At 35.4% G+C, this 23,468-nt stretch overlaps 3 protein-coding genes across 8 annotated transcripts in view; all 3 read left to right on the forward strand.

Moving 5' to 3' along the window:
- Positions 1–1,169, forward strand: part of lrp4 (low density lipoprotein receptor-related protein 4) — a 78,911-nt gene extending 77,742 nt beyond the window's left edge. For 2 of the 4 annotated variants that reach the window (XM_052562122.1, XM_052562121.1), the window contains exon 38: positions 334–1,168. In XM_052562122.1, coding sequence (XP_052418082.1) covers positions 334–672 — 339 coding nt within the window. In that variant the 3' untranslated portion in view covers positions 673–1,168. Of the gene's footprint in view, positions 1–333 lie in introns of all 4 variants that reach the window. The other 2 variants (XM_052562120.1, XM_052562119.1) reach the window with 1 other exon arrangement.
- Positions 1,170–6,424: 5,255 nt separating this feature from the next.
- Positions 6,425–12,424, forward strand: psmd9 (proteasome 26S subunit, non-ATPase 9). 2 transcript variants are annotated; one of them, XM_052559943.1, is made up of 7 exons: positions 6,425–6,573; positions 6,661–6,794; positions 7,853–7,952; positions 8,539–8,726; positions 11,437–11,538; positions 11,676–11,764; positions 11,888–12,424. In XM_052559943.1, the coding sequence occupies exons 2-7, from the start codon at positions 6,669–6,671 to the stop codon at positions 11,913–11,915; spliced, it is 633 nt and encodes a 210-aa protein (XP_052415903.1). In that variant the 5' UTR covers positions 6,425–6,573; positions 6,661–6,668; the 3' UTR covers positions 11,916–12,424. The 2 variants fall into 2 exon arrangements, with proteins under 2 accessions (XP_052415903.1, XP_052415904.1); XM_052559944.1 differs by having other exon boundaries at positions 6,472–6,794.
- A 2,006-nt stretch (positions 12,425–14,430) lies between these two features.
- On the forward strand, positions 14,431–22,579 carry ywhae2 (tyrosine 3-monooxygenase/tryptophan 5-monooxygenase activation protein, epsilon polypeptide 2). 2 transcript variants are annotated; one of them, XM_052561446.1, is made up of 6 exons: positions 14,431–14,646; positions 16,159–16,358; positions 17,378–17,484; positions 18,480–18,686; positions 18,869–19,005; positions 20,550–22,579. In XM_052561446.1, exons 1-6 carry the CDS (start codon positions 14,583–14,585, stop codon positions 20,600–20,602), a joined length of 768 nt encoding a protein of 255 aa, XP_052417406.1. In that variant the 5' UTR covers positions 14,431–14,582; the 3' UTR covers positions 20,603–22,579. The 2 variants fall into 2 exon arrangements, with proteins under 2 accessions (XP_052417406.1, XP_052417405.1); XM_052561445.1 differs by having other exon boundaries at positions 14,432–14,646; positions 16,129–16,358.
- Positions 22,580–23,468: the final 889 nt, after the last annotated feature.

Consider the following 23,468-nt stretch of genomic DNA (forward strand, 5'->3'; position numbering starts at 1 on the left):
GCATAATTTGATTTAGTCTGTGATGTATTAGCAATTAAAGAAAAACACTGCAGCAAAACATGGTCAGGTCAAAGTCTCTGAATATTTTTTTGATCCAAATTTTACTGGTAGTCCACTGTATGAAGAATATTTGGGCATGTCACAGTTTGCTTTATTTTGCTATCCTCACTTACATACTGTAAATGAACTACTCGGTATAGTGTTCTGCACCTACTAGTAAAAAAATAATAATAATACAGTGTGTATATATATATAAAAAATATATCTGGTGTCGGAGTAATTTTTTTATTCTATGTCTGCCAAATTGAATCTCCCTTCACATGCTGTCTGTAGGTCCAGAGTGTTTGTGATGCAGGCTACACTAAAGAGAAGATCCGCATCGTGGAAGGCGTGTGTCTGCTCTCTGGAGAGGATCTTTACTGGGAAGACTTGAGACAGCTGAAGGTGTGTCGAGGAGCCGGGCTTCACGCCTGCATGCGTACAGACACGGTCTCTCTACAGGCCAGCTCCGCCTCTCTGAACGACGGAGAGACCGAGCAGCTGCTGCAGGGCGACCAATCAGAGTGCTCGAGTCTAAGCACCGCCCACGCCGTGACGGCTCCGCATCACAGCACACATCCCGACACCGGCTGGGTCCCCAACCGTAAAACCTCGACTGAGAGCGAAGTGTGAACTCCACTAACAAACACGGCAGGCATATATGAGAGAACAGAGACTTCTGAGCAGAAAAAGGCTTGAATACACACTGTCTTTAGAAGTTAAACAGGTAGGTAAGGACCATATATATACACACACACATATATATTATATATAGTAGTGCTGTCAAACAATTAATCCATAACAAATCACATCCAATATAATATATTTTATAATATAATAATATATGCATGGATACAGTGTTATTTATTATGTATATGTGAATACAAACACATGCATGTATATATTTAAGAAAAAAGTTAGTTTTATTTTTTGGAATATATTTAAAGAGTTCATTTGCAAAAACCGATAACTCAAATTAAGTTTTTTTTTTTTTAGTTTTTTATATTGCGCATTCCAATTAATCTCAATCAAAAAAAGTTATTTTGATTAGGTTAAAAAATAACTAAGAATTACAGCTAACTAACACAATAAAAACATGACATAATAAAAAAAAAAAGTTACCAGTTTTTTGCAACAAAAAAAAAACACTCTTCATATTATAACAAATTATAAATGTATAAATATATATATATATATATACATGTTAATATTTTCAAAATACATACTTTGTGTGTGTGTGTTGATAGTTTATATGAAGAATTATTTTGCAAAAATGGATAACCTCATTTTTAACAATTTTCAAAAATCATGGTTTTTTTTTTCATTTTGCATTCCAGCTCATCTCAATCTAACTGTTGTTGGTTTATTTTGATTAGGGGTAAAAAAAAAAATTAAATACAGTGAATTAACAATGAAAACATGATAACAATAATAAAACATGATTTTTGAAAATGTAAAAAGAAAAGTTGTTTTTGCAAATATACTCTTCATATTCATAAATATACACAGTACACATACATATATTATGTAAACAAAAACTTTTATTTTGGACGCATATATTATTATATTATAAATTATATTATATTGGATGTGATTTTATTTTGGATTAATCATTTGACAGCACTACTATATATATATATATATATATATATATATATATATATATATATATATATATATATATATATACATACATACATACATACATACATACATACATACATACATACATACATACATACATACATACATACATACATACATACATACACACACACACACACACACACACACACACACACACACACACACACACACACACACACACACACACACACACGCATTCACACACACCCACCCTTAAGCAACTGACACAGAGGAAAGCTAACACATACACCAACAGCCAAATTAACTGTAAATAGATTTAAGACGGACCTCGTACTTGAAAGTTTCCTTTGCATTACTCTAAATGTCAATAATACACATATAAACACGGTACGGTGACGTGTGCACACAAACCCTCCATCATCTCGCTCCGTTCATCTGGATCGCCTCTCCTCTCCTTTCGGACTTCGCTACAGCTTTTTTGTAAACTCTGGAAAAGGACGAAGCTCGCTAGACAGAGACCTTGTGAGAAGGAAAAAGAAAGAGTCTGACAGATATTTTGAGCCTTTTTTTGTACACGAGAGAAACTCTGTGAAGTAAACTGCTCTTTGTTTCTAATGCGAGCTCATGTTTTCAGTCCACGGACTGTCGGTTCAGTCGGTTTCTCACGAGGTGTGTCAGCATCCAGTCCTCATCTTGCCATGATGAAATGTATTTATTAACTTTCTGTACTTTGGATTGGGTTTTTAATGTTTTAATGTTTCGTTTTAAACGCATCGGGACTGTTGAAAGACTCACACACAAGTTTGTGATGGTGCCAAAGGACAGAGTTCACACACTCATGAAGAATCTGCTTTTCAGTCATACTGAATATTTCTAATAATTACAGTCCATTTTAAAGAGTATTACAGTGTTTTTTTTTCCCCTCTCCTCCAAGGATGAAGCTAGTTTATATATATATATATATATATGATTTTGGCTTTTCTTTTCTTTTTTTAAAAGTATGTTCAGAGTTGATTTAGCAACCAAACAAACAACAGTCAAGCAGAATCTGTAGGGGAACCTGCACTTGCACATGATTTAGTGTCTATAAAATAAGGCTATGCTAATGTGTAAGTGAATGTGACTGATGGGTGAACGTCACAGAATGTCCAGGTCATGTTTACCCCAAAATAAAAAGAAATAAGATGCGGTTTTGTTAAAATGTGTAGGAGTAAGCCCATTATTTCTCAATACCGTAATGCAAATAATATAATAATAGACTCTCGTCATTTGTAATATATTTGAATTGTAAAGTTTTTATACATCATGGTAGTGTTTTAATCATTTTACTTGCTATAATACAACAAATAAATAAAATACTGTATTTTAAATCTGACTTTGCAAAAGTGCTACATATTCTAAAATGGACTTTTAATGCAAAACTGTTTCTTTATTTTGGGTCGAGTTTGACGTGTTTTTTTGTTTTTGTGATATTCACCTGTATATTTGGACATGTTTATGATGCTTTCGGATTTATTTTGTACAGGTTTATTTTCTGTAAAGTTTCTTTGAGGATTGTTATGAACCCACATGTGTTTGAGTTCTCAAAACCACCTTGGAGGAAGTTGTCCAGGGTTCAGGACTTGGTTTTTGCTGCTAAAACTCATGGCGCGTTCAGGCCACACAGTAGTTTATTGGTCTTGGCAGCTCAGATCAGATTGTTGGCTGACGATGTTTAGTTCCTCTTCCTCCCCTCCTTGATTTTCAGAAAAGATGTCAGATTTCCACAATTTATACAGTGTCTTTTGAACAAACATGCATTAATTTTATTCATTTTAAATTATATAACCACTTCATTTGTTTGTAGGGTTGGTGCCAGTTATTCAACAGTGTGCTCTTTGTCCTTATTTTTATTCCAGTCATGTGTAACTGCTGTAAGTTAACTAAGATATATTTATAATTTTCATTGGTTGTAACTTGTATGTAAATATGAAGATGCTGTATATGTAGTTCTCCTTTGCAATACTAACAAGCTGTGTGTGACAGTGATTTACTTTGCTTTTTTTTTCTATCTTTAATATAAAACTGCATTTGCTTTTGAATACAAATATGCTTCTTGTTTTGAGTCGCTTTCTTTTAAAGGTAGCCTACTCCATACTAAGTGTTCCTGTAGCTCAAGTGGTAGAGCATTGGGGGTTCGATTCCCCAGGAACACAAGTAAAGATTGATAGCCTAAATGCACTGTAAATGCATAAATTTAATTTAATAGTAATCATTAGTTATATTACTCATTCTTAATTGGTTCTAAACGGTCCTCTTTGTCTAATATGTATCTTTGAAAGATTCGATTCGATTCATTCGGTTAAATCTGTCCTTTCTAAACTGTGTAACCAGAGTAACTTTGGTAGATTCGAGTCATTTGAGTGAATCTGTTCAACCGAGACGGACCAATTTGGAAAGTCCAGTTCACTTCGTCCTCATATCCCGAGCTTGATGACGTAGATGTCACGTGAGTAACATGTTAGTCTTCTAATCGCTGTGCCAAGAGAAATCTGAATCACCCACCGAATCTTGCAGACGTTGTTGAATAATTTTGTCCCGTTGCTTTTATGGACTCTCTATGTGCTTTTCTCTTGACGTCATGCCTCCACGTCCCCCGATTGCCTGATAGACAGTAAAAGATTGCCAGCGAGCTTCTCCTCCTGTCCATACGGTAATTTCTCTACTGTGCGACAGAGAGTCGCAGGTTATGACGCAGTCGTTAGCTTATTTTTTTTACAAAACCTGCTTCTACGGGGCCACAACGTAAGATACATGTTGTATACATTTATCTGACGCTTTTATTCAAAGCGACTTACAATTGCTATATTTTTCAGAGGTTGCACGCTTCTGGAGCAACTAGGGGTTAAGTGTCTTGCTCAGGGACACATTGGTGGGTCAATATCACCATAGAGTGCCTTTCAACCCTCACAATACTCACACATTTTGATTATAATTCACTTTATGTCATGTCATAATAGTAGACACTCAAATACTATAATAAATATATTATCTGAGCTCCCACAATGTTTATTTTTATTTTTATTATGGGTCATTTTTTAGAGCATAAAGCATGTCGTGGACATATAAATTACAGTTAAATATGTTTTCATTGCACTATTAAGATACAAATTATACTTTCTGAAAGGTATGATGTCCCTTTCCTAAACAGGGTTATTTGTTTGCTTTAAAATTATAAATACATAAAAGATTTTAAGTAAACAATGTTTTTTTAAAGAAACTCATACAATTCGCACATGTATTTTTTCTTATTTGGAGAAATATTTGAATATTTGGACGCAGTTTTTTGTTTGCATGTTATTGCCCCCACACCTAGCACAATGGATTATATAGGTATGATTAAATTATTATTTTAAATATTATGACAAGATGACAGGGTGGACGAGCCCACGACGGAGTGGACACATAAAGCAGAACACAAAAAGCATGACAAAATATAACAATGAAACATTTATTCAACGTAAAAAATAATAATATATAATTACATTCTCAATCACATTGATATATTATCTACAGCAGATGTTTCTATAAAATGTAATATAACATTTCTATAAATTGCAATATTAACTACAAATGAATGCTTTGTCCACCCCATCGAGTCTAGTGGCCGACAGGGTGGAGATTTTGAGCTTCAATTAGCATATTAGCTTACAACAAACTGTGACTAGCTAAATAGCTAGTCTGGTTGTTGAAGAGAATTTGGTATATTTAAACTTAAACTTAACATATTTTGAAAATATTGTATTTTAATCACTTCCTGTATATTTTATGGTGACAGGGTGGACATGTTAAGCTTTGGCAAAACAAGTAAGCAAACTTCTATGAAGAAAATTTGTCGGTTGAAAAGTCAACTGCGACTCACCTCAGCAGTTGAAATTCCAGCCACTGAAGATATAAAAAATCTGTTGCAATGATGTCACTAATGGTGATGGCCTCTTCTTAAAGGGACAGATTCCGCAATACGACAGGGTGGACAACCATTCAAGGGACATGGACAAACTCTTCTTTTTTTATTAAATAAAAATATTGACATTAACATTAAACGTTCAAATTTAATGAGCAGTGCCTGGGACATAGCAAAACAACATACATCCTCTCATACAAAACTAAAGAAAATATTGAAAATGTATCTAAAGAGCCAAGTAATGCTTCTGTTTTGAATAAAAAAAAAAAACTTAGCCTAATATAACACACCTTTCATAGTCATTTGTATGCTGAGTTATCATGGCAAATGAGTTATTTATGGTCAGGACACCAAAAGGAACCCTACAGTGATATTGACCCTGGTGTCTCACAGAGGATTTGAACCCGGGTCTTTCACACCAAAGTAATGCATCTTATCCACTGCGCCAACACCACCCCTTACCCCTTACCCCTTACCCCTTACCCCTTAGATACAAGGTAATGGAGCCTTTTATGCATGTTCGTGTTTTTTTTAGAAACAATAAATGGACAAATTTAGTCTTTAAACGCCTCAGATGTAAAGTTATTCGCTGTCAAAGTGACGCCAAAATGAATGGAAGTCAATGGAATGCCAACAGCAGGTAGGGGTCCGCTAACCAATGGCGGCGCCCAGGGGTGCTTCAAAAAAACATGAAACCCTGCCCCCCTGGTAGCTTGAGAAGGGTCTGGCTGCTTTCGAAAGTCCGATTCAATCTAATGAATCGCTTTGTTAGAACAATTCTTTTAAATACATGGATTACAAAAAGATTAGTCCCCATGGAATTCAAGGGCCATAAATAAACTCCGACACATAGGCGGCAGTAATGAATCGTTTAGTTCGTTTACAACCCGTCAGTGAATCCACAGAAGAAATCGGATCAGCAAGCAACTAGTACTTTCCATTGCTTCTATTTGTTGAATCATTTTGGAGAGAACGTTTGGAAGGTTTGTTGAAATAAAATACCCAGCATCTATAGCTAATGAGCACTTATACATTACTTTAATAAAGACCATTCCGTCGCGTTTTGGCAGCACTTGTGATGAAAATGACCGAGGAAAACAACGCTGGTAAGACAAATGTTACTGAAGAGGATGTTCGACTACTGATAAAGAGAAAGGATGACATTGAAGAGCAAATTAAAGCATACCACGACATGCTCCAAACCGTAAGTTTAAACCATATACCTATACCTACACAATATCTATATCTATACATTTAAATGTGTTTTGTCTTATTAAACACAAAGAGACACTTTGCTGGCTGCTTGGAAGCTGTTTATTCGGTCGCTATCACAGAACGCGATCGCAACAGATGAAGTGGATTTGAACGCAACGGTTTTAAAAGTTTAACCGTTTATATTTTGACGCTGTAACGATCAAATACGGCTTTGGCGCTCGAAAATTACGTTCATGTATCGTGCCTTGCGAAACTTCACTGCATTTGGAAAGCGTGTAACGTTTAACGTGTAAACAAGAACTAACTTACAATAATGAGGGAAATGTGATTGCGGCCTAAATATAAATGCCATTTATACTTTACAGTTTTATTTTATTAAATGGTTCACCAAAACAGTGAAATACTGTATCTTAAAATTAATGCCAAAATTAATAAAATATATTACGTTTACAAAATACAGTATGCACACACAGTTTTCAGTTTTGTAAATTCTAAAATACCCTCACGAAAATTAAACCTGCTACAAAAAAGAAAAAAACTGGTTTATGTGGTTAAAGTACAATTTAACCATGGTTTTGCAACATTAACTATAGTTTAAACATGGTATTAAAAATGGTAGTTGTTATACAAATAGTAATCTGCCAAAAACACTAGACTTCTACGTAATAAAACCATGGTTAATTTCCGTAAGGACTAACAAGAGTGTTGGTTTGACTAGACAACATATTTTTAAACATTCTGTTAATTGTTTCTAGACTAAGTTTCTAAAGTATAGTTTTTTTGTTGTTTGTTTTTTTTTTTTACATTTAAGTACATTATTAAGCCTTGAACTTTAATCTTTCTGTTACATTTTCAAGTCCTTTTTCTTTCTTTTTTTTACATTAAATAAAAGACATCTCTATAATATCAGTTCCCATTCCCACCAATCTATTTTGAATATTAGATAGGACAACAGTGTGATTGACCCATGTAGCTCATAAGCCCAGTCTGCACTTCTCACATGTGCAGAATTGGTTTAATGCTGTGGTAATTGGTGTTTGCCGGCAGGACGGTGTAGGCATGGACGCTCCTCTGGTGGATGAGGAAGGCTTTCCTCGTGCAGATGTGGATTTGTACAAGGTCCGAACAGCGAGGCACAATATCTCCTGTGAGTACACTTTTCACTTATGTGTTAAATGATTCTGATGAATGTTCTTACGCCTTTTCATGACATTGAACAGACAAGGTATCATGATTATAGTATTTCATATTCATTTTTAATTATCATTTAATTTTTGTAATGATTTGCAGAAAACACCCACTAAAATGACATTCAGTGACATACTGAAGCTTGTTCATCCTGCACATGAATAGCAATGTCAAATATTGGTGTCATTGTACAATCTGATTACAATATTTCATAAACGATTTCTTAACGTTTTTGAAAGAAGTTCCTTCTCTTACCAAGGCTGCAATTATTCAATCAAAAACACAGTAAAATCTATAATATTATGTATTTTTACAGTTTAGAATGATTGTTTCTATGTGAATATACTGTAAATTGTAATTTATTTCTGTGATTAAAGCTGTATTTTCAGCATCATTTCTCCAGTCTTCAGTGTCGAATGATCTTCAGAAATCATTCTAATATACTGATTTAATCCCCCCCCCACTCTCTCTCTATTTATATATCTATCATTTGCCATTTCTGTAACTTTTCAAGATCTTAATTCTTTTTAAATACCATTTTTAAGGTTTACAGAATGATCACAAGGCAATCATGGTGGAGATCGAGGAGGCCCTTCATAAGCTGCATGCCTCAGCAAGGGTCAAACCTGAGAAAGAGGAGACAAAGAAGGAAGTCACTGAGCCGAGCGTGTCTCTTCCAGCTCCGTTTGCACTTCTGGATGCCGTCACACCGGGCTCCCCTGCTTTTCAGGCCGTGAGTTTGTGTCCCACTTCTGACATAAAGCTGCGGTAGGTAACTTTTGATGCTCTAGCGGTTAATAAACAGAACTGCTTGCGTCTTGCGGAAGAACATTGTAGCCGGAACTACTTCTCTCTGTTTATGTCTATGAAGAATCACAAAGGTACTGGGTTACTCCGCCGCGGTATCCCCGAAGCAATCTAAAATAGTCAGAATATAAACATATTATAGGTGCACCCTAGTGATTCAGGACAAGCCAAAAACACGGTTTGGAAAATGGATTCATGGTGTACTCGCTTATTATATACATTTTTCTAAAATTTTCATTAACCCTTTGAAGTCGATTAACGCATATATGTGTTTTTGAGTCATTTTCTCCTGATAACCCCGAAAATAACTTAAATTACACTTTCAGTTTTAATTGTACAGATAAGAGCAATACACCAATCGAATCTGTTAAGGGTCTACTTTTTTTTGGATACAGACATAATAACAAAAAACCTTTGTGCACTTATAAAATAAAGATAACAAACAAGGTGCGCTGTCTGCAGCCTTTGTCTCCGCTGATCGTCATGTACAAACAAGTCATTAAAATGAAGTGTAACTCCGTGAATACTCAACAAAGAGACATGAGAGACATATCTATAGAAAGCTTGGCATGTCTACTTTTAAACTAAACAAGTGCTGCCGAAAACAGATATTCTGTGATAAAGTAATCCATATGAAAAAAACGCAATGTCTGTTTTTCATGTCTCCCTTCATTATATCTAATGTGACCACGCCCCCGCGCTGAACGCGATATTCAGATTCAAACTGAAGCGCGCGGCTTGAATACGCCCACACAGAAGAAAAAGCAGCCAGACTATTCTTCAAGTTTTTATTTTATTTTACTGTTTGCTTCGTGATGAGAGGAATAAGACATAATTTACCCCAAACGTGATGTGGTTGAGGATTTGAGAAATGGATTTCAACAGAAAAAAGAATGAAGCACTTTATTCAGCAGAGATCATAAACATGAGTAAGTCTCTTTTTATTTATTTGTACTAGTTTTCACATAACGTGTAAACATTTTACTAGTTAGACTTTTTCCAAATACTTTTTACAAACTATAATTCCTAACTAAATGTATAATCAAGTGAAACATTATGAAGTTTCAATAACAGTATACAATACTATACCATTCAAAAGCTTGATGTAAATAATATAAATGTGACAAATAGAGATAACTCTAACAAATGTAAAAACAATGCAGTTCTTTCGATTTATTCCCCCTAAAAAAACCTGAAAAATATTATCAGCTCTTTTCAACATTAATAATAATAATAATAATAATAATGATGATGATAATAAATGGGGTTTATTTGGTAGAAAATAAGATTGTTAAAAGGATTTCTGAAGGATTGTGTGACTGGAGTAAGGATGCCTAAAATTAGTTTGAAAGTAAGCTTTGATTGTCCCTAAATAAACTGTTTAACTGCTCCCCCAAGTGGATATTAAATTATGTTGTGGGATAATTAAATATATTCTTAATAAACTGCAAACATTATATTATATAGATTATATCATATAGATTTGTTTTATTCTCAAATTTTTTCTTGTAACTCCACACTCACAGTGGCACAGTTGAATGAGAGGCTCATTATGCAGCTCATTATGCAGGCCTTTGTCTTCTCAGGTGTAAATCACAATGATATTCATGATAGTTGACGCCTACTCGTGTATGACTTTTACCAACAAAAAGTGTCTTAGAAAATTTAAATCAATATATTGTTTTCTGTGAGTGAGTAAACAAGATTATTTTCACATCATTTCGAAAGATAAATTCTAGGCTACAAGCTCCAGTTCGCAACATTTTCACTAACCATGCATAACTTTTTTTTTTCTCAAGAATAAAATCATGTACATGCGTGCATTTCACATATTATAATAGCCCAGTTTGTGCTGATTACAGTGATATTAGACTTTACCCATTTAGATATTTATAAGAAACTGAAAAACGCACAAATATCAGGGTATGACAAAACTTCTCCAGGCCCCAAAAATACCCTTAGACTCCAGAGGGTTCAATTTTAATTTCAATTTTAATTTTCATAATCGTGTTCCTGTAGCTCAACTGGTAGAGCACTGCGTTAGCAAGCGAGCAAGCGCAAGGTTAAGGGTTTGATTCCACGGGAACACATGATATGTAAAAATTGATAGCCTGAATGCACTGTAAGTCGCTTTGGATAAAAGCGTCTGCTAAATGCATAAAAAAATTCTACATTTTGAACACAAACAAAGTTACGGACCACAGCTCTGATTGGTTGTTTTTTACTGGGAGCGGATGAATCTCTGCAAATGGCAATAGGACACTGGGAGGAGCCAGAGGAGCTTGATTTTTTTTCACAGATTATCTGTCTCATATGTTACTGTCAGGACATACTGACAGGTTTAACAAATATGTAAAAAATATATTTTTACCAAAGTTACCTACTGCAGCTTTAACAGTTAAAACCCTTTGCTTGTAAATGAATATGCAACATTAGAGAAATAAAATAGGTCGCAGCTTTTAGAATGCTTTCATGTTGACTACAAGATCATGTACATTTAAAATGATTACATTATACTGATGACATGTTAATTTTGTTCTTCTAAGCTGCCGCTCGCAAGGTTAATTTCATTTCGTAGTAGTCTCTTTTGAGTCTATACAGAAACTGATGATGCAGCTGTTGTCCTCTGTTTGTAGGGTCTGCGAGTTGGAGATGAGGTTATAGAGTTTGGGTCTGTAAACACACAAAACTTCAGGAATCTGCGTGACGTCGCTTCTGTTGTCCAACACAGTGAAGGGGTTTGTTGTACCTCCAAACTCTTTCCTTTCAATTAAAACTGTAGTGCATTTACTTATTTTTTTAATACGTTACACTCCTGATCATACGCTACATGATTCGGTTTAATTTTTTCTCTGTTGTTTTCTGTTCCCTGTAGAAATCCCTTCGTGTGGGAGTTATTCGAAGTGGACAAGAAGTGCATCTTAATTTGACTCCGAAGCAATGGTCTGGTAGAGGACTACTGGGGTAAGTAATGTCTTTATATTGTTTTTATTCAATTTAATAAGGAAAATGTAAAGGCTTTAAAGAACTCTGTTGAAAAACAATTGAATATCATCACTAGTGGCCTTTTTATTCTGCTGTCTATAGGTGCAACTTGGTACCTCTCCACAGATGACCGGTGAAAGGGGCGAGGATCATCTTTATGCCAAACAACATGCCCCTTATGCACTAAATAAATTTGCAGTGGGTTTACTTTAATTTTGCTTTTGCATTCATTGCAAAATGTAATTAAGTAGATAAATGACCAAGAGGAGAAGAGACCATTTAGTATAAGACTATCGTAATCTATCAGAAAAGTTTGAGCAGATCATGTATAAGCGAGGTTTTTACTTACCTTCTTCTGCTTTTATATTTCTTGCATCCATATGCAGAAGTTCTCAACATGTTTATGTTAAAACAGGTGAATGGTAAGAGCAGGGTCATTCTGGAGTGAGTGGGCATAAGCTGGATACGCCTTATGTTACAGTTAGTTTTATTAGAGAAACACCAGTGTGAGTAAATCCTGTTTGCATTTTCCTTTTTTTGGGGTGAGCTATCCTTTAAATATGAGTAATAAACAGTACAGGGCTTCAGTCTTTTCATTTTCTTAAGTAAAAATTGAATTAAAACTGACTTTGAAACGTTTTCCCATGCCTTCATTTTCTTTCTTCTCAAATGCCTTATAATTTAATATGAAATATAAAATAATAATTAAATATAATTATAATTAATAATATAATTAAAACTTTATAAACTGAAGTTATGAAAAGGTAAATAATTTCAGTACCTCATTGTGTGAAAATTATATACGGAGTATCTCACGAAAGTGAGTACACCCCTCAGATTTCAGCAACCATATTAGTATATCGTCTCAAGGGACAATACTATAGAAATGAAACTTGGATATATTTTAGAGTAGTCAATGTGCTGCTTGTATAGGAGAATATATTTACTATCCTATGAAAATAACTATTGTCAATATAGCTGGCAACAAAACGGCACATTACTCTAAAATATATCCAAGTATTTCTATAGTATTGTCCCTTCAACTCAATTTGTGAAACTAGTGTATTAAATAAATTCAGTGCACACAGACTGAAGTAGGTGAAGTCTTTGGTTCTCTTAATTGTGATGATTTTGGCTCACATTTAACAAAAACCCACCAATTCATTCTCAACAAATAAGAATACTTAATAAAACCAAAATTCTTCTGGAAATTATGTTGATTTATTGTACATGTACTCAATATTTGGTAGGGGCTCCTTTTGCTTTAATTACTGCCTCAATTCGGCATGGCATGGAGGTGATCAGTTTGTGGCACTGCTTTGACAGTGGCCTTCAGCTCATCTGCATTTTTTTGTCTTGTTTCTCATTTTCCTCTTGACGATACCCCATAGATTCTCTCTGGGGTTCAGGTCTGGTGAGTTTGCTGGTCTTTTAACCAACCTTTGGTGCTTTTGGCAGTGTAGGCAGGTGCCAAATCCTGCTGGAAAATTAAATCGGCATCTTCAAAAAACACAATGGACCAACACCAGCAGATGACATTGCACCCCAAATCACAGACTGTGGAAACTTAACAGTAGATTTCAAGCAACTTGGGCTATGAGCTTCTCCACCCTTCCTCCAGACTCTAGGACCTTGGTTTCCAAATGAAATACAAAACTTGCTCTCATCTGAAGAGAGGACTTGGGCCACTGGGCAACAGTCCAGATCTTCTTATCCTTAGCCCAGGTAAGAAACCTCTTTTTCTGTGTTTCAGGAGTGGCTTAACAAGAGGAATACAACAACTGTAGCCAACTTTCTTGACACATCTATGTTTGGTGGCTCTTGATGCCTTGACCCCAGCCTCAATCCATTCCTTGTGAAGTTCACTCAAATTCTTATGTACCATTTGCTCGACAATCCTCATAAGGCTGGGGTTCTCTCTGTTGGTTGTGCATCTTTTTCTTCCACACTTTTCCCTTCCACTCAACTTTCTGTTAACATGCTTGGATACAGCACTCTGTGAACAGCCAGCTTATTGACAATTTCTGTGACTTACACTCCTTGTGAAAGGTGTCAATGATTGTCAGAGACCATTTTGAAGGCTCAGAAAACCTTTGCAGGTGTTTTGAGTTGATTATCTGATTGGCATGTCATCATATTCTAATTTGTTGAGATTTTTTTTAGGTTTTTGTTAAATGTGAGCCAAAATCATCTAAATTAAAAGAACTAAAGACTTAGACTACTTCAGTCTGTGAGCTGTGCTTATAAATTGGCTTGTCATATAACACTTCTTATTGAAATAAATGACTACATTGGGTAAGGGTTTCCTTTTTATCCTGTAAAGGACATATTCAAGTAATTTGAGTTTTACATTTAATTTCAGATCAAAATACATTCTGGATATTTCTAATGATGTAAATATTAAGATGTAATTAGAAACCAATTAAGGATTCAATCTTATTAATAGTATGAGTCATAATTTAATTACACATTGCTAGCAGATATGTGGAACTGAAATTTCGACAAGTAAAAAATCATTCACGATTACTGAAGCTTTTAAATTATTAAACGTCTACCCATTTTATTGATTTATTTATGTGACGAACGTCACAAAAAAAAAAACTGGCAAATCCGTTTCCACATCCGTCGCGAAGGAAGTGCGCAGGACTCAGAGCTAGTTTCCCGGATGCAGTTTTGTCGCCATATTTAGTCGCCGGTAGGATACGAGGATTTTAGGCTGCTTTTACTCTGCGCCCGTCTTCACAAACACACAGCGTCTTTTACCGTCGGTTTTCCACCTCCTCCGGTCCCCGGCAACATGGCAGACCGAGAGCACTTGGTTTACCAGGCTAAGCTAGCAGAACAAGCCGAGAGATACGACGGTGAGTTGATATGTTTTGTCAGGTTGTGTTGTCACGCATTTGAATTACATCATAGGGATGTCGATTTACTGATAAAACTGTGTGATGAACCCAAAAAACGAAGCGTTATCCGTTCACACGTGTCTCTGCAGGCGACATGCGAAGACAAACACGAGAGATGTTTGTTAAGGCCTAAACTAACTCAAGCCAGCCTCAGCACTGAACTGAAGTCAATCTGTGCTTCTCTTGTCAACAACTGTCTGTGGATGATTGATCTGATACTGCACTAGAATTAGATTGACTTGATCTAAAAGAGCTTGTGATTCAAAGAATGTGCAGCATTTAAACGCACTGATTGATACCCTGTTTTAATTTCGCTAGAAATGACCTGAATAAGTAAATAATAATCGGACTGGGTCCAGATTTTAGGTGATGCAATAATGACTCGGCCTGAATCCATCTGTTTATTCTGCACTTATCGATTGTGGGTTGGTCAAATATAATGGGTGTTTTTATGCTCACTTGTGGGACACTGCATAGTGTTTCTCATAGTTTTCATTGGTGCATTACATATGCAATTTCCCACATTTGAGAGAGCTTTGAAATGATGTGCTGTGCTTTCTTCATGGACTATTGAGAATGACACGGCACTTTGGATAAAAGAATTATAAAAGAGATTCATTTACTTTTACAAGTTTTTACAATTAATCTTTATAGATTCATATGATTTTTCAGATATGCACAAACAAACATCTAGATAGAAAGATACTCAAATTTGAGCTTTGATGCATTACCAAGTACAGCAGGCATTATAAATCTCTTAGATGACTGATGAACAAGGCAAAAACTGATATGCATTGTGGATGACAGAGCAATAAATAGTTTTTTAGTTTTTTTTCCAACATGCACTCATTCAATACTTTATTCTTGGAATAAAGTCTTGGAAAGTTATTTGACTTGAGAGAGAGAGCGTGATTTGGGTTTTTGAGTTTGTTGATATTTATTTTAGAACCAAGCTTAAAATGCATAATCAAGCATTTATGCAACACACATAATTTGTGCAATAAGGCTGTCATGTTTAATACAATTTATTAGAGCAAGGCCTTTTTCTTTCTTTCAATCTTGCATGAAATTCACGAAACATCCACAAGATGGCAGAATGAATCGGTGGATCCAATGCTACAAAAGAGATCCTTAAAATGCATTAATATTGGGAAAGATATTGGTAAAACCATTTATTGGTTGATCTCTGCTTCTATAGACTATAATCTTATTATGCACATCACAATACAAAATAAAAGATCTGTCACTGTTTCTGTCATTGAGACTTTACCATTTAAACTAAATATAATGCATGCAGAAGAATAATGTCTTGAGATAAATGAGTGTACTGCATCTGCTTCAAGTATTAATTAAATATTTTATCTTTTGACATGTACTTTCTTTTTAAACCACCCATGCATTGAATTTTGTTATGCACTAAATTTGTGTTTTTTCCTCCAGATCTTAGGATGATTATTCTCTGTGTTTCAGAAATGGTGGAGTCCATGAAGAGCGTCGCAGGAAAGGACACAGAGCTGACCGTAGAGGAGAGAAACCTGTTATCGGTGGCGTATAAGAACGTGATCGGCGCTCGACGAGCCTCCTGGAGGATCATCAGCAGCATCGAGCAGAAAGAGGAGAGCAAGGGAGGAGAGGGCAAGCTCAAGATGATCCGGGAATACAGACAAGCGGTGAGACGCGTGCAGAAGAAACTCCTCAGCATAAACACAAACCAGTGACCGTTCATCTCCGGTTATGATTTCTTACACTGTAATCATTCTGTGTGCTCAAGTTATTTTCAAATGCTAGACGGTGGATTTAGTGGACTAGTGTTCCTTACTGAAGTTTGACGTGCTGCATATGAAAAGCACATTACTTTTTGTGCATCATTAATAGTGCATGAGAAATACATATTTGTACAACTTATACACGCTGGTCTGTTATTACTCAAGCATAAAATTGATATGGTACGTGTTAATACTGAGCTAACAACAGTTAAACAAACAGATACCAAAAGAGAGTCGTGCAGAACTTTAAAAGTGTTCATTTATTGGATGACTTTTCTTTTTTATGACCAGTCCCACAATCTTCTGGATTGTTCCAGAAAGCACTAGAATATTCCAGAGTGTTACACAAACTTCTAGAATATTCCCATCTTTGCAAAAAAATAAATAAATAAATATATATATTTATTTATATATATAACTTAAAAGTAAAAAAGAAGTGCATCCATACCCATGTAAAGCCAATGTTTTATAATTAATAAAAGCAAAAAGGTGGAAAATTTCCAGTTAACTTCTGAAACATTCCAGAAGTTTCCGGAACTTTACAGGATTTTATTTTTGGAATATTCCAGGGATTTTTTTTTTTTTTTTTTTTTGAAAGTTTCCGGAATTTTTCCACCCTTTTGCAACCCTAATAGTAAACGATAGAAGTTCTAAAATATACCTGACCGAAATATTGATGCTACATGAAGATAAATGGCACAATAATAATTAACACCACAAAAACAAATTTTTCTTACATTGTCACTGATTAATAAGGTAGTTTTAAAAACATACAAACATTTAGATAATTGTTTATAATTGCTTAATGCTTTTTCTCCTTTTCTACATCAACCCATAACCTGAAATGGCTTGAGTTGTGAGCTCTGTGGATTCATGTGTGCAGTAAGGCCATCATTACTCTGCGGTTCTCTTCTGTTTTGCAGGTTGAGAATGAGCTGAAATCTGTTTGCAGTGACATACTGGATGTCCTGGACAAACACCTCATTCCTGCTGCCAACACGGGAGAATCCAAAGTCTTCTACTACAAAATGTAGGTGTTTGACGAAACAAAGTACATGTGAGCAGATTAGTATGCTTCAAGGTATGAAGTTAATAATCATGCATGTTTCTAGGAACTCAAATCCATGAGCTACATGAGGGAATAGTTCCATGCTCTACAGACATAAAGCCATGTATTTAGCACACAGAACCTCACTCATCTGAGGGACCTATGAAGTCCTGAATGCATGCACTTTCTTAAGTAAAAAAAAACAAACAAATCGTAACACAAAATGAGCACCCGATGATATATTGAGGTCTTATGAAACAAAACCATCAGTCTGTGCAAGAAACTGAACATTATATATATATATTACATAATCTCCTGTGATCCAGAGCCTCAGGCTAACGGGGAAATACGATTCTTTTCTGTGAACTGCTTGTTTTGGACAACTGATTCACCAGTCTGTTTACATAATCATGCAATGATGTAATGCATATGCATCTATATTATTAAAGCACACAGTAATGATGCAAAACGTGGATGTTTTGCATGTCTAAAGCATTTAAGGTGAACAAACTCATCATCCCACCTTTTTATACAAGCAATGAGAAACCATAGAAACCTCTTCTTTCGATTGCTTTGTTCATGTCTGCACATCAGCAGCTCATCGTCCTTCAATTCAAGTCTGTTATAATGTTATGGTTCATTCATAAGCTCGAATATGCCGCTATTTCAGCTCATTTAAAAAAGAACCGTTTCAAAAGAATTATTTAATTGTGAACTGGACATATTTGGGTGTACTGTCCCTTTAAGTGCATAATACTTAAAGGGACAGTACACCCAAATATGGAACACCCTAAAAATGTGCATGTGTGCATTTTAACGTTCTGGCCTACAGTAGTCTGCTTTCTTCATTCTAGTGGTTTTGTGTAGTCTTGAACACATTTCTGATAGCAAGATCTCAGAATAATCATTGTAGCTAATTAGAAGATACTGGGTCTTTTGACACACTTCATTTGGTGTGTGTGTGTGTGTGTCTGCAGGAAGGGCGACTACCACCGGTACCTAGCAGAGTTTGCCACAGGTAATGACAGGAAGGAAGCAGCGGAGAACAGTCTGGTGGCGTATAAAGCTGCCAGTGACATCGCCATGATTGAGCTCCCGCCCACACATCCCATCCGGCTCGGACTCGCTCTCAACTTCTCTGTCTTCTACTACGAGATCCTGAACTCCCCCGACCGAGCCTGCAGGTTGAGCTGCTTCTCTCCTCACTCAAACTGTGTAGTGTTTGACGCTAGCTTGCTTCTGTCCCATATTAATATGCACACACACCTATGGATGAGACGGTTTAATATTTGTATTGATTTGAGCACTTCGTCCTGCAGCCCTGATTGAGGAGCACATTGATAAGCTTGACTCGCTCCTCCAACAGGTTGGCGAAGGCAGCGTTTGACGATGCGATCGCGGAGCTGGACACGCTGAGTGAGGACAGTTACAAGGACTCGACGCTCATCATGCAGCTGTTGCGGGACAACCTGACGCTCTGGACCTCAGACACACAGGGAGACGGTGAGACAGAGGAGCGCTCATCATTACTGTGCACTGCAAAAATCAAGCACTATATTTGTCTTGTTTTTTCAGTTAGGCCACAAGCCATGGAATCCCAAATTCTGTAGTTTGAAATACAAAAACAAAAGATTTGGTATAGTGACAAATTTTTAAAGAACCTTAGAAAACCTTCAAAAAAATCGAAATCTTGAGAAAATCCTCTTTAAAGTGCATTAGAATAATTTTACAAAAGTGATTTTATGTTCATAGAAAGCACATTAAATGTGAGTAAAGTGTCTACTTTTAAGGTTTCAAATAAGTTTGAAAAGAATAAAATGTAAAAATTTGGTTGAAATGTTATATTGTCATTCAATGTAACACTATTTATGTAGTCATGTAAACCACATGTTTAATCTGATGTGTGCATATTAAAATATGTAAAAGAATAAGGGAGCATATTAAATTTTACTGTCTTTTAAATAAGTAAAAAAAAACTCTTACTGACAAATGGGCAACACTTAGGACAGTGGCAAATATAAAAAAATTTAAAATTACCACTAATTAATATTTGGGGTGAAAGTAATTCATCTCTTAATATGTCATAAATATATTTTTGTTGTAAATAAGTCTGCCAAGATTGTTCCACTGAATGTCATTTACTGGGTGTCTTCTGTAAATCAGGGGAAAATGTAAGATTAATTTCTTTGCTCATAAAAACCAAAACAAAATTGCAATTAAACAAAATGTAAAACAATTTAAAGCAGTATTACACTATTTCGTCTTTGACCCGAGTACATGTAACAGATGTTACAAGGACACCTTAAATAAAGTGTTACCTTTTCTTTTTTTTATATCAAATTCAAAATGTTTTATTGTATTCTAATATTTCTACTCCTTTTAAGAAAATTTTGAATAGCTAGTAAATTCCTTATTGCATTAAAAATATTGCATTGTTTGAAGTATAACATTGTTTTAATCTGTTGATACTCTTCAAAAGGATTTAATCAAACATTATCTAAATATCTTTAGCTTCTATTCCTATAATTTATAGTTTCTATAGTTTTTAAAACACAAATATGGTTTACGTTGTGAATAAAGTAATTGGTATAGTGATGAAAACGATTATGATAAAAGAAAAACCTCTTTGGTTAGAAATGAATGCATTGTCTAGAAGTCTAGAAGTTCAAATTTAATTTTATAATGTTGGAAAAGTGGATCTTAAATGTCATTGTTTCTATCTCTGTAACTTACTCCAAGTGTACCGTTTCCATCACTTTTAACAACTCAACTATGGTTTTCGTCATGAAAAAAGATTCCGCCATGGTGTTAAAACACAGTTTCTTGGGCTTAAAAAAGCAGTGTTGACTAAATACAGTGAATGTAATTCCTTCCTAAACCTGCTGGTTTGTAGGATCTGTGGCTAGTTCTCTCTCACAGATGCACTTTCTCTGTGTGTGTGTGTGTGGGTTGACTTCAGCTGTGTGTTTCAGGCTCTAAACATGTCAGGTGTGGAGTTTGTCTTCTGGTGTGCAGCCACTGGAATAACACAGACTCTTCTCTTTCAGGTGAAGAACAAAATAAACCTGCGCTGCAAGATGCTGAGGAGGAGAAGCAGTGAGATGTGATCGCCAACACGCTTAACCCCCTTCTCTCTCTCTCTCTCTCTCTCTCTCTCTGTCATAGAGAAGAGTTCAGATGATGAATTTATCACTTTATCTGTCTGTCTGTCTTTCCTCTCGCTCCTTTGCTCTTAACCTATCTGACCATCTGCACTAGTTTGGAATAATTTAGACTTTTAAATGTTTTAGAACTGAGTCTCTTCTGCTCAACAAGGCGGCGCTTATTTGTTAAAAATACAGTAAAAACAGTGCAATATTATTAGTTTAAAACAGCTGTTTTCTAAGTGAATGTTGTATAATGTCATGCATTCCTGTGATGCAGCGCTGTATTTTCAGCATCATTCCTCCAGTCTTCAGTGTCACCAGATCTTCAGAAATCACTTGATTATGATGATATGCTGCTCAGTTATTATTGATGGGGAATTACTGGTGCTCAAGGGCACGCTAAAATGATCAAAAATGATCTTACATATATTTAGATTATATATATATATATATATATATATATATATATATATATATATATATATATATATATATATATATGCTGAAGACTGGAGTAATGATCCTGAAAATACAGATTTGATCACAGGAATAAATGACTTTTTTTAGTGTATTCAAATAGAAAACAATTTGTAAAATTTCATATCACTGCACTTACTGAGCAGAAGAGACGTCTTCTTCCACAAACAAACACAATTATTCCAGACTCTTGACCGGTAGTGTATATTTTTAGGAGGTTTTAGGGTTTTATTGAATTATTATTTTTTTGATCCTAAGTGTTTTTTAATTAACTGTTGACTTCGATGTTCTGTGAATATAAGAGACCAGAATGGAGAGTTTCCTCTGGAAGGTTTGGTTTTGTTACCGGTTACAAAACCCTTGAGAATCACACTTTTATTACACAAGTTTGCATTTGCATATTTCTTGATCAGTGTTGTTCTGTCGGTCATTGAGCTCAATGCTCGTTACTGGAGGTGTTTCTTTTGATTTTCAAGCGGTTTATTGTAAATTCACCCTCACAGACGTTTCTTTAAAAGATAAGTGTTTTTTGTTGTTGTTGGTCAGCAGGTTGTGTGTGTGTGTGGTAGTGTGTGATGTGGTCTGTGACAACGGGTCAATAACTATAATGCTTTGCAAGCTTTTAGGAAATGAATGCAACCCTCGCCTCCTCGTTATTCAGAGGCTGCTGCTGCAGAGATGTTGCTACAGAGCCGTAAATAAAGAAGGAAGATCCGATGCAAAACAAGCGCGATGCATTAGTTTTCCTTCAGATGATTATGAAGTGAAACTCTAGTTTGGGATGTTGGTGACACTTTACAATAAGGTTTTAATAGTTAATATTGGCACAAGTTAACAATGAACAATACTTAAACATTTGCATTTAGTCTTTAATCGTAGTTGAGTTTTAACACTTACTAATGCATTTAAAATCAGGTTATAGTTAACGTGCTGAAATAAACATGAATAAACAATTGTTTAAAAAAGCTATCAAATTTGATTACACTATTTTAAAGTGTTTGTGTTACACTGTTATTATGCAATTAAGCTCGGTGTTATTAATTAACATGTATTTACTATCAAATGTAAGGTTAGTGGCTTGTAATCATGCACAGTACTATTATTGCGTACGGTATTGTGCATCAAGGAGACCGTAAAGTTAAGCAAGTTTATAAATATTCTGCTGATTTCTAGTTCATGTTAGGTAATACATTAATGTTAACAAATCCGACTTTGTGAAGTGTTACCAGGATTTGTTTGTGTTTCTTCTCTGGGTCTGACTCTTTCTCTCTTCTGTCAGCATCCTCATGTATTTCTTCTGTTTCTTCAGTACGTGTAACTTGAATCTGATTTATACTGCTGTTCGTTCTGCCTGAAGCCAACAAGCACCTGGAAACACCGCATGGGATCCACTCCACCTTTCAGATAAACCAAGACTAAATAAATGAACTAATAAAACACTATCTTTACCTTTCTCTCTGTTTCGATTGATTTATTGGTGTCCAGGTTTATTTGTAATGATGACAGGAAAACAATTCTTGGTACACTGAAAAAATATGGTGTAGGAACTTTTTTACGGTATGAGGAATGAGAAGGAATGTGTTTTTGTGTGTGGAGCATATCCCAGGAGATGCTAAATGACCCATGCTAACTAGCCAAACCTGACACATACAGAAGAGAAGGGTTGATAATGATATCAAAATGAACTTTTATTAGTGACTTAAATTACTTCAGTGTTGTTCTACAGCCGTTCTCTTTAATGGATAGCTCACCCAAAAATGAAGTTGTCATTTAAGAATTTGCCTAAATGATTGCAGTCCGTGTTTTGAAGAACTGTTTGTCCTTCACACATTTACAGTCAACGGGGTCCAAAACAACACTGTGCTTGGACTCCACTCACTTTAATTATTAGGATCTAACGATAGAGATGCAGCCCTGTAACTATCTCTTTATCTTCTGCGCCGTCAGACTGAGGGTCAGTTGGGGGCACTAGTGCATCTCTGTAACCTGTTGGTGCAGATGTCCTAAATACTTGTAAAATGTCCAGAAGCTGATGCTAGATCCAGACGAGCATTTCAGTCCCAAGATCATGTTGCCCTTGCATTGCTCTTAAGACAAAAAAAAGTGGAAAATGGTTTCTGCTGCTTCATATTTTTATGGAAACCATTATTATTATTATTTTCAGGATTCTATAAATTTATAGTATAAATGTTTTTAATTTCACTTTTTCATTCTTTTGGATGAAATTAAAAATTGAAATAAATGCATACAAACATACAAACCTCACCCCAAACCTTAAAGTGGTCGTGTGTCACAGAAGGCCTGTATTGGACGTGTCCTCATCCAGTACACGGCGCTTGTTTG

The sequence above is a fragment of the Carassius gibelio genome, chromosome B7, assembly GCF_023724105.1.
Source record: "Carassius gibelio isolate Cgi1373 ecotype wild population from Czech Republic chromosome B7, carGib1.2-hapl.c, whole genome shotgun sequence".
Classification (NCBI taxonomy): Eukaryota; Metazoa; Chordata; class Actinopteri; order Cypriniformes; family Cyprinidae; genus Carassius; species Carassius gibelio.

Coding starts and splice junctions, on each gene's coding strand:
- psmd9 (XM_052559943.1), top strand. CDS start 6,669: ATGAAAATGACCGAGGAAAACAACGCTGGTAAGACAAATGTTACTGAA. Junction 7,953..8,538: donor AGCGAGGCACAATATCTCCT/GTGAGTACACTT, acceptor ACCATTTTTAAG/GTTTACAGAATGATCACAAG. Junction 11,539..11,675: donor TTGTCCAACACAGTGAAGGG/GTTTGTTGTACC, acceptor TGTTCCCTGTAG/AAATCCCTTCGTGTGGGAGT.
- ywhae2 (XM_052561445.1), top strand. CDS start 14,583: ATGGCAGACCGAGAGCACTTGGTTTACCAGGCTAAGCTAGCAGAACAA. Junction 16,359..17,377: donor TCCGGGAATACAGACAAGCG/GTGAGACGCGTG, acceptor TCTGTTTTGCAG/GTTGAGAATGAGCTGAAATC. Junction 19,006..20,549: donor CTCAGACACACAGGGAGACG/GTGAGACAGAGG, acceptor CTTCTCTTTCAG/GTGAAGAACAAAATAAACCT.